Source organism: Xenopus tropicalis, chromosome 4 (genome assembly GCF_000004195.4).
Source record: "Xenopus tropicalis strain Nigerian chromosome 4, UCB_Xtro_10.0, whole genome shotgun sequence".
In the NCBI taxonomy this organism is placed as follows: domain Eukaryota; kingdom Metazoa; phylum Chordata; class Amphibia; order Anura; family Pipidae; genus Xenopus; species Xenopus tropicalis.
In genome coordinates this window covers 76,312,586-76,324,203 of record NC_030680.2, presented here as the reverse complement: position 1 = coordinate 76,324,203, position 11,618 = coordinate 76,312,586, and the positions used below count along the sequence as shown (strand labels likewise).

At 38.6% G+C, this 11,618-nt stretch overlaps 1 protein-coding gene across 2 annotated transcripts; it reads right to left on the bottom strand.

Annotated features, from left to right (window-relative positions):
* Window positions 1–336: 336 nt before the first annotated feature.
* Window positions 337–10,934, bottom strand: setd6 (SET domain containing 6). Of its 2 annotated transcripts, none has more exons than XM_012960485.2 (9): window positions 10,475–10,934; window positions 9,364–9,453; window positions 8,960–9,104; window positions 8,453–8,589; window positions 6,598–6,792; window positions 6,089–6,218; window positions 4,737–4,917; window positions 1,102–1,244; window positions 337–888 (listed from the first exon to the last, which is right to left on the bottom strand). In XM_012960485.2, exons 3-9 carry the CDS (start codon window positions 9,068–9,070, stop codon window positions 577–579), a joined length of 1,209 nt encoding a protein of 402 aa, XP_012815939.1. In that variant the 5' UTR covers window positions 9,071–9,104; window positions 9,364–9,453; window positions 10,475–10,934; the 3' UTR covers window positions 337–576.
* Between the last annotated feature and the right edge of the window lie 684 nt (window positions 10,935–11,618).

Genomic DNA, 11,618 nt, shown 5'->3' with positions numbered 1-11,618 from the left:
TACAGCCTGAATCTGAGTAATGAAACATGCAGGGGGTCCAGTTAATCTCAGTACCGATACCATGTAAATCTCACACAAAGTTAAGCAGTGACTGCAGCCAGAGAGATGGGGGGGCGCACACAAGGCAGACCACCAGTTGGACAGCACTGCCTTAAAAGAAGTGAAAAGGGGGTATGACTGCAGTCAACCAATCTTTCAGTGCCAAAGTGGCCCCTTAGGTACTAGGAGATGTTAGCAATGATCTGAGCATCTAGTTTGTTCAATGGAGGATCAGGCAAATGGACATGAAACCAAAAAGAAAAAAAAACTTTAGCACAATGGAAACCCAATACAAGGTTTTGCTTGTATTTGCTTTTATTAAAATAAGTGATTAATGAGGCTGGCATTAAAATGTGTTATGGAGAAGTTTTATTTATTTTATATATATATATATATATATATATATATATATATATATATAATATAATATAATATATTAGTCCAAAGGGTGCACACCATTTGCAGTGTGTGTGTGGTTCGATGATTTTCTGTTGGGCAGAATTCATTACCAATGAACTTCCCTGCAGCTCCTTTTTCTCAGGACTTGGTAAGCTCCAACAGCAGATGTAAGATCTTTTTCTGCCCGTATTGCACCTGAAGAGAGTGCTGCTCTCTGGAACTCAATTTTGCATATGCTGTTGGGTCATTAACCAAAGCTTCATCCATGCTTAGTTCAGTTGTATATGCTTTAAGAGTAAGTTCGGCACTTAGATGGAGAAGCTTGCGCCAGGGAATTGGCAGACGTGATATTTCCTGGGTCAATAATGTTTGTTCATCATTATCCTCATCTTCCTCCCAGCCATCATTTTCCTTGTACTCTGCAAACTCGTCTGTAGACATACAGAGTACCTAAACAGAGAGAAAAAAAAAGCAGATGATCATAACACATTTTATGCGCTGCTTTTCATTTCCATGTCCCTTTTTAAATGCATGGTTATGTTTTGATTGATTTAGAGAGTTACTGCTCTTTCTTTGGATGTGCAAATGGTTAGGCACTTGGTTCACAGAGGGCTGGATTCATTTTGGAAACAGTTATGGAATTTGGCTTTTCCTTGATCTTACCTTTAGACAGGCTTTCAGTTCCTCTTCAGTCATTACCTCTTCAAGTCCAAAGACAAATGCTCCTTCTTCCCCCACAATCTCTATATGACACAGAAAATCCCATCTCTTCTGCATCTCTAATCGATCCTCTTCTGTTCGGGCAACTTTGTATAGAAATACAACAAATTGAGGTATGAATACTTGAACGCAGTTAAGTGAACCACATGAAAAACTGGTTACATAGGGCAACATTCTTTTGGATGGAGAAATTATTGGTTTACACTTAAAATGACCAAGTCCACCTACAGTTAACTTTTGGCTAATGTCACACCACACATTTTCTCACTGGCATACTTCTGACAGCAGAGAAGCATCCAAAACGGTCACCTATCATTGCATGTACAGATAGATTTCAGTTGAAAATGCTTTATTGGAGAAGGAAAGTTAAAAACTAAGTAAGCTTTATCAGAAAGCTTATCATAAGCACTCACAGAAAAGCTGCACTGAATCCTCTATCAAAAAAAACACAGGATTTGTTTTCTCCTTTTTTGTAAACATGTTCTTTGGGTATCTGACTTCCTCTCTCAGAAAACTCCTTCATTCCATGGGCCAGAGTCTGCACTGTTTCCTTTCCTCTCTCCTGCTCCCCTTCCCCCTCTCAAGAATGCTAAGAACTTCCTGCCTAGGCACTAGGTGGTAATAATGTGGTGAATCTATTGGCAGTAAAATGCTTTAGCAAAATCTAAGTAGATGACATCCACTGCCATTCCAGCATCAAGGTTCTTGCTCACCTCCTCATAAAAGGTAATTAAATTAGTCTGGCAAGATCTGTTACGCATGAAACCATGCTGGCACAAACTTATACTATTGTGATTTGCAATGTATTTAAGTGCCCTATCCCTTATTACCCCTTCCAAAAGTTTTCCTACTACTGATGTCAGACTAACAGGCCTCGTTTAAAACCCTGGGATGAATACCATCCGGATGGACCTTTGTTTATTTTTACATGTTCTCTTTTGAATCTCCTCCCAAGTGACCCATGCATCAGTAGTTATATTGGGTCTATTAAAAGTGAAGAACGAAAGATCCTACCCGCACACTTAAGTTTAAGAATGATTTAAATATTTTTCTTAACTCTGCTGTAACGGAGGGTGTGATTACAGATGAAATATACCAATTGATTTTTTTGCAGTATCCAAAGACACCTAATATTTACTTTTTACCTAAAATTCATAAAAGCCTGGTTAATCCACCAGGTAGACCTATTGTGTCTAATATTGGATCACTGTGGCAACCACCAGCCATACTTATAGACATGTATTTACAAGAGGTATTACCTTCATTACAGTTGTTGTTAACTGATACTACAGATTTTCTAAATAAATTGAATGAGGTTATTTTACCACCTGGTGAGTTCCTCCTCTGTTCACTGGATGTGAAAAAGACCTTTTCACGTCCATACCGCATGAGGAGGGCATTGAATGTATACGACATTATTGAAATGATGCAAAATTGCATACGTACAAGGTTAATTTTATTTGTAGTCTATTGGAGATGGTCTTAACACGTAATTACTTTAAATTTAACGATGAATATTTTTTGCAGTTACAGGGATGTGCCATGGGTGCTAATATGGCACCAGCTTATGCCAATATCTTCATGGACAATTTTGAAAAGGTGCATGTCTTTTCTAACACGGTGTATGGACCGTATATTAGAAATTATATGCGCTATGTGGATGACACATTTTTCCTTTGGACTGGCACTTTAAATTTGTTAAATGAGTTTCTGGTTTATTTAAATAGCATCCATGCCACGATTAAATTTACCTTAGAGGCAGATACCTCTGAGATGCATTTTTTGGATGTTATGGTAAAAGTGGTAGATTCCAATATTGTTACTTCTGTATACAAAAAACCGACTGATAAGAATAACTTGTTGAGACCATCTAGCTTCCATCCGCAAGGACTGTTTAGGGGACTCCCAAAGAGTCAATTAATGCGTATTAAACGTATCACATCAACCCCTGAGTTGTATGAGGAGGAGTCATTGGATATGGTGCAGAAATTTGTAGAGAGAGGATATAATCAATCTAAACTAATGGAGACTAGGAATGAAGTAAAATTGATTCCGAGAAGGGATGCCCTTAGTAAAAAGAGTAAAATAACTAACCAAATTAAAAGAATTCCCTTTATTACTTCTTACGATGTAAATGCTAAGGCATGTAAAAGTATTATTTTAAAACATTGGGGAATTCTGGCTACAGATGTTAAATATGGCCATCTATTCAAATTGCCACCAATCTTTTCTTATAGGAGAGGTAAGAATATTGGTGAGTTTATCAAACGTAAATCAATTTCTAGTCGGGTACCTGTAGCTGGTACAACAAAAGGTACATACCCATGTAGAAATTGTAGCCATTGTAATGGCATTATCCCTGGTGATTTTGTTACTCATCCTCAACATGGCACAAAGCACGAGGTAGGTGGTTTCTTTACCTGCGACAGCAGGGATGTCATCTACTGTGTTAAGTGCCCATGCGGTCTGGCCTATGTGGGCCAGACTACTCGATCTATAAAAGTTAGGCTCAATGAGCATAAATCTACTATACGTAATTATCAACCACAATCCCCCTCAAAAAAGGAGAAGGGCAAAGATACGGAGAAAAAAAGAGAGACATTGCTTGCTAAGCACTTTTTTACACATAGGCATCAGGTGTCACAGGTTAGATGGCAGATTCTAGAAAAAATTATGGTTAAACAGGGACAAGAAAAAAAGAAAGTAATGTTACAAAGGGAGTGCTACTGGATTTGGCTATTACAGTCCCAGCACCCAAGGGGGTTAAACGAGGAATTTAATATGACATGTTTTTTGTAAGTACAGGTTATTTATTATTGTATGCTTTTATTACAGATAAGTAATCCTTTTGGTTGTGCCTCAGGGATAAAAACTTTCTTTCTGCTGCATGTAGGGTAAGATTCTTGTTTCTTTGAAATCAATTGATACATGAATTGAAACATGTTTTTAATTGTTACAATTTTAGCTTAATGTTAAAATGTTTTGTATTTTAGTATCCAGTGGGACCTGCTATTCTTTTCAACACTTGATTTCAGTCGGGTTAGGAGACCTGAATTTTGAATTATGTTGTGTTTATATGCACTATTGCACTATGTATACACTATTTATAATTGGTATTGTTTATTATGTTGGAACATGGATTTAAATGTGTTGTTAATTAACTATGCTAATTATGCAAATGATTTGGATATATATGCCGTCACTTCCACAGATTTGTATGCTTGATAAAGGGGTTGTTGTGCCCCGAAACGTTGCACCTCCGCATTAAAGATTTTTATAGGGCTTGTCCCTTTTTTGCAGCTTTGAGTGCCAGTGCTTTTTTGTGTCTATTAAAAGTGAAGCCTTCATAAGCGGGTTCATCAGATGTATCGACGGATGAAAAATAACAGTTCACAAATTCTGCTTTTTCCCTGTTTGCATCAACCAACCTGTGATAATAAGGTTCCCACCCCTTCTTGCATAATTTTTTTACTATTTACATATTTAAAAAATAATTTTGGATTCCTTTTACTCCTAGCTGCAATACTCCTTTCCATCTCTATTTTAGCTTGCCTGATCCTTAATCTAGTGTTGTTTACCTTGAAAAGCAGCTTCCCGCACTGTTACCATCTGAATATCAGCTGTTTCATTGCAGTTCTGTGGGTGAGGTTCTGCGAATCCATACATGTGTAACAACTGCCAGTTTGCCATCTGCCCATATGTATTAAATAGCTCTTGCCCTGCACACACGGATTTTGTGGTAATCATACGAAGGCACTCCTGGTACAAAAAAGTACATAATGGTCACCTTTTTGGCAACAGATTTGTATGCATTTCAGAGTTCATGTATAAAGGCCAAATGAAAAGTTGCTAAATATGAATCATTCTATCTATAACATACTCAAAGTTTATATAAAGGCCTTTTGAGGGAAGCAAATATGACAGCAAAAACAGTTTTGATTTAAGTCTTTGGATTTGTTATATTTTCACTTTGCACACTAAACCAGTATCAGGGATCCCCAAATTATTATACTAGTGAGCCATACGAGAGAGCAATACGAACAATTGCAATTGCTTTCTATTTTTTTATTTCTGACTTCTGATAACATTTTATTTTTCACCTTATCAGGTCTCTCTAGAGCAGCTCTGTGAGCGGGATCACTGAATTCTAAAATTTAGTTGATACATTTCATAGGGGTCATTTAAGACCCCAGGGCACAAGTGCAAAAGTACACTTTCCACCGGCAACAAAGGAAATCAACAGTGGAAAGGCCTATGCATTGCTTCGTTTTCCGAAGTTGTGCGAAGTTTCCTCCCACAGTCAACCTTGCGCAACTTGGGAAACCTGAAGCAAAGCTTAGGCCTTTCCAGCGGTGATTCCCTTTATTGCCAGTGGAAAGGCATTAAAGAGAGATTAGACACCCGCGGTAGCAGAGATCTATTGTGTCTCTGTGTGGGACATTAACCTAACAGAGTCTGTGTCTGAATTACTTCAGAAAGAGTCTGAATAAAACAAATACAACATTAAAACTGTATTAGTAGCAGTAGTTTTTTGGCTGCCATCTTAAAAGTTGGAAAGAAGTAGCCGAGGGCAGCACATAACTTAAAAAACTCTAAAAAATACAAAAAAAATACAGGGTTATCACAAAAATGCAGCACACATACAATGCCATGTAGATGAACTGGGGTGTAGGAGAATAACATGAACACTGGAGTATTCACTGATTTGTATGCTTTATATTTGAGCTATTATTTCTTTTATAATATCATTTGATTCTTTTCTCTGCAGAGCTCTGTTCTGTTACAAAAATGCTGACTGCCCAATAAAATAGTTTTGGTTCGTTGTACACTACTTTTGTTAGCGTTTCCAATCTGGGCTCATGCTAAAACCTTCAAACTATTTTCTTTACGAAGATTTTACAGAAAACATATTTTAAGAGAGATTTCTCACAGGTGTAAATTCCAAATGTGCATTGTGTTGTGCCACATGGTTCAAAAGATCAGCTACAGGCACCATCATAGGTGGTAAAATGTCCTTCTCAATATCTTCCTCCTCATCTTCCTCCTGGGGTTCCTGAAAACTAAAGGAAAGAGCAGTCAAACACTTTAGAAAATGACCTCCCCTGCAGATAATCTCATTAACAAATACACACATTAAAAAGAGCACTGAATAAATCAATACTTAATCTTTTTTTTTTTTTAAATCCATTTCCTTGGTACCACAGGAAAATACACATTACCTAAATCATGGATGGAAAGCATTATTTCAGCTTCTGTGATCAAAACCTTTCAGCAATTGCAGCCAACCAGGGCAGTGTAACAATAGAGAGAGCAGCACATACAGAAAACCCTGCTGTAACAGTTATTTGCCTTGACATAAACAAATACTACTAGTGATAAATTACAGTTTCTTACATTATATCATTACTGAAATAACCTATAACTTATCAGACTTCTCACCTATATGCCATAACAAATGCCACCAGCCTTTTATACAGATCCAGAGTGTGTTTCATGGGGCAAAATTTTTCTGGATTCCTTCTTATAAAAGGCAGGACTATGGAGTTATATTCTTTTTCGATATTCTTAAGATCTTTATGCACTGCCTCCAGGATCCCTGTACCCTGTAGTAATTTGGTTTGCTCCTCTTCTGACCTGCCAAGAGACATTGCAATTACAACAGGAAACAGTAATAAAGAAAAAAATAATATTATTTAATTTGCTTTTAAATTGCACAGGGAAAGTAGACAACACAGTGATGACACGGAGCATATTTTGCATTCTAGTGACCCCCCTTCCCCAGAACTCTGTTTTGGCCACTTTATTTACAAATGTAGCCTCTTTTCATGCTTAAACAGTGCTCCCCAAGTCATGCTTGGAAATCCAGCTACATAGGTGACCTCTTGTCTGTGTTGTCTGTATAACATGAAGTTCTTAAAGGGAAAAACCAGAAACATAGTTCTCACTAATGCCACAAAATTCTGCAGCCCAAATCCCTCCATGTTGGACTATTTTCCCTTGTTTTTTCACCAGGCCCTTTGTGAGGCACATATAAGAGCTATATTTTTACTCACCTAAATAGTTATTTGGTGCATAAAGCAGGGATCCCCAACATTTTGTACCTATGAGCCATATTCAAATGTAAAAAGGCTTGGGGAGCAACACAAGCATAATACAGGTATCGGACCCCTTATCCGGAAACCCATTATCCAGAAAGTTCCGAATTACAGAAAGGCCATCTCCCATAGACTCCATTTTAATCAAATAATTCACATTTTTAAAAATTGTTTCCTTTTTCTCTGTAATAATAAAACAGTACCTTGTACTTGAACCCAACTAAAATATAATTAATCCTTATTAGAGCCAAAACAATCCTATTGGGTTTAATTACTGTTTAAATAATTTTTTTTAGCAGACTTAATGTAGGAGATCCGAATTACAGAAAGACCCCTTAGGGCTGTGGCACACGGGGAGATTAGTCGCCCGCGACAAATCTCCCTTATCGCAGGCGACTAATCTCCCCAATATGACATCCCACTGGCGAGAATGTAAATCACTGGTGGGATGGCATCGATCGCGGCGCCGTGTATACCATCCCACCTGTGATTTACATTCTCGCTGGTGGGATGTCATATCGGGGAGATTAGTCGCCCGCGACAAGGGAGATTTGACGCGGACGACTAATCTCCCTGTCTGCCATGGCCCTTATCCGGAAAACACCAGGTCCCGAGCATTCTGGATAATGGGTCGCATACCTGTATTCCTGGGGGTGCCAAATAAGGACTGTTATTGGCTATTTGGTAGCCCCTATATGGACTGGAAGCCTACATGATGTTCTGTTTAACAGTACATCTGGTTTTTATGCAACCAAAACTTGCCTTCAAGCCAAGAATTAAAAAAATAAGCACCTGTTTTAAGGCCACTGTGAGCAACATGTTGCTCACGAGCCACTGGTTGGGATCACTGAAGTAAAGGCTAAACTTGTAGAGTCTCTGCATCATTTTGCATGGTTAAGGACTGGAGAATAATAAAATGATGATTTCTTACAATGAAGTCTATGGAGACCCTGAGCTGACTGGAAGCCATAAAAATCCATTGTGCAACCAAATCTGGCCAGCAGGCCCTCAGCTGAACACTGCTTTACAGTGAAGCCTGGTGCTAATCAATAATACCACGTTTGTCACTGATGAAGATCACTATTCTAAATTGAAAATAATATATTTAAGACTACATGCCAATGGCAACACATGTTGCGTTTTACACAGGACAGTTTCCTTTGGAAGCAAAATAAAGGATAGAAAGCAAGATTCCTCACCAGAACATAGGCATGTCAGGAGGATCCAGTTCGGGCCACAGACCAAAGTATGGAGCCCAATGTGAAGAACTGTCTGTTGCTTCATACAAAAGTGAGATAAGAAGAGGAACCCAGCCAGAGCAGCTTTGCAAACTATCCTGTTCTGGGACAACAAAAATAAAATAGAAACTCAAAGGGAAAACACAGTACCTATGTGAACCACATGGGTACTAGAAATCTAATGTAACTGATCAGACACAAAAAAATGCACTTATTTTTAACATTCCCTTTAAGAGATACTGCTAGAATTGCAAAATATAAATTGGGAAGCTATGGTTGCGCTTTAAAAAAATGTTAATGAAGATTATGCGAGTAAAGTACATGAGTGGTACACTAAACATGAACTGATCAAACAGGAAGAAACAAATCTTCATATCAGTCACTTCTATCTTCCTATCACAATTTTTTTATTAGTTTTTACTGCCAAAGAAATAGTTGCAGAAATACAGAGAAAAATATTGCCATTACCTTTCTCAATAAGGTCTCGAATCCTAGTGGTGTTTTGGGATAGGATGGCAGATCTAGGAATGCTAAATAGGAGCTCCCCATCTGATAGATCCTCACGTGCAAGCATTCCATACTGTGATACAGTCCCCTCTGTGCTAATGTATACCTAGAGGAGGAAATCATCTTACCCTGAAGTAGCAGCTTTATCTTCAGTACCTTGTACTTGGTATATTTAGTAATTACTGAAGGTCAGTGTATATATGACTTTACTGTATATGTGATTATGTGAACTACCAAAAGGTATCAATAATCAAAATTTTTAACAAAAAAATAAATAAGATAGATGTGTGTAATGTTATGTTGAATTGAAATGTATTGCTATAAATACTGTATTGTAATATTCAGCAGCCCTTTACATTACTCACCTTTGGATTTAGCTCCAGGCCTACCTTCTTACACCAGGCCAAGAAGCATGAGACTGGAAGGTCATTCTGCAGGTGATCTTCACTCTGCAACTAACACAGAGAATAAAGAATTAGCTTACATGGGCCGGTGCAGTTTGTATTCGGCACTAATGTTCTTTGTTTTGCACGATTCCCTGTAATGTTTCTCATTTCCATTGCTTTTGCTTCTTCTGCGAGGACAGTTACACTCAAGTAAATGAATGTCCCCCATAAATGCAACAGGAAATTATCAGTTACCACCCAGATAGAATACAAAGCAATCACGCAGGCACACACGCAGGGCTTTTAAAACCTGATTGCATGAGATACACATTAGGGAGCACAAATTGGTGATAGTTTTCAAAGGTATCAGCTTTCTGACTTTTTTTAATTTTATAGGCAGCATTAATGTTTTGATAAATACAGGTATCGAAACCCTTATCCGGAAACCTGTTATCCAGAAAGCTCCAAATTACGGAAAGCCCATCTCCCATAGACTCCATTTTAATCAAATAATTCAGAACTTTTAAACTGATTTCCTTTTTCTCTGTAGTAATAAAACAGTACCTTGTAACTGATCCCAACTAAGATATAAATAATCCTTATTGGATGCAAAACAATCCTATTGGGGTTAATTAATGTTTTATTGATTTTTTTTAAGCAGACTTAAGGTATGGAGATCCAAAAAACAAACTATTTATTTTGGAGTGTGATCAAAAAATCAGTAGAACGCAAAATCAATCAATGCTCTAGCCCTACACATAAAGTAGTGCCTGGGGACCACTGCACAACTGTAGGGTTATATTTGTAGGGTGTTGAAAATGAGATGAATTGTACAGACTAATCAGATTAATCACTGCTCCAAGGCTCAGGGTAAATAAGTAGCGCTTGCAGGCGCTAATATGAAACCGACACCATCTTCTCCTGCTATATCATATGCATAATTACAGGTCTTGGCTGACAACCCAGTTTGCCCAGATCCCTTTCGCTTCTGCTTGGGATATTTATAGCAATGATTTTTGCCTTCTTTCTCTTAAAAGTATACAGTTCCAGAACAAGTACCTTCAGGTTATATAAAAAAGATAAAAGTTACCTTCTGTTTCTTAGCATCCGGACCCATTTTGCTGTGGGATTCCTTTCCTGACACACGTGTTTCTGGGAGCACCAGTACTTCCTATAAACGAAGAACCGCCTCTAAAAGCAAGCTCCTAGTCTGGGGATAAGCTTTAATATACTGACATCATGTGGTTACCGTTGGTTATAACAAGTTTATTTTCAGTAAGCATTGCTGAGGTAATTCACTGTTAGGAACAATTGCCCCCGGGCTACCCCAGGACTCCATAGATTCCTAACGATTACACATATCCCCAGCCTGCCCAAGGGTCCTTTGTATGGCACCATAACATTATGAAGCCTGAGAAGATACCATATAATTTGAACAAATAAAGGTCAATGGCTGCAGTGTTGGACTGGCCCACCAGGATACCAAGAAAACTCCAGGTGGGCCCAGGTGTCAGTGGGCCCTCTTGCTTCTTACTATTTGCTGGAGTTGGACTGCTCCATTAGGATATCGGGTAAACACCCAGTGGCCTGCTTCATGGTCATTCCCTATTCCTGTATGAGAATAAAGTGGAACAAAGAGACTAGGATAATAAAGAGATTAAATGAGCAATAATAATTTAGGGGCCCATGGTCCAAAGTTTTCTGTTGGGCCCCTGGCATCTCAGTCCAGCACTGGGGATTTGGGTGGCTAGGGCCGGGGGTGGTGTGGACCATGACGGGGGTCCCTTGGGCTTTGCAGGGCCCCTGCGGTGGCAGCCCCGGTGTACCCTGCACCCCCCAGTCCGACCCTGAATGGCTGTGTTCTAAGTGAAACGTATATGTGGGGTGGGAGCTGCAAAGTTTCTGCCAGTGGATGGCCCTGCTTGAGGACACTTTTCTATAGGAAATTTGTGTTACCGCTTTCCAAGTAATAGTGACACTTTATCTGTCTTCACAGGAACATAATTCTGTATATCAGTACAGACATTTTGTAACTCAGTTCTACTGAGTGCATATTGCAGGGATATTTGCAGCTACAAGGAATAGTGCTTAACTACTGACTGATCTAAAAGCCATAATAAGGCAACACCAGAATTTATGCACATAATGTATATATAGGGTTGCTACCTAGCTGGTATTTTACCAGCCTGGCCGGTAAAAAAGATGCTGGATGCCATTGTTATTAATAGGGAAAA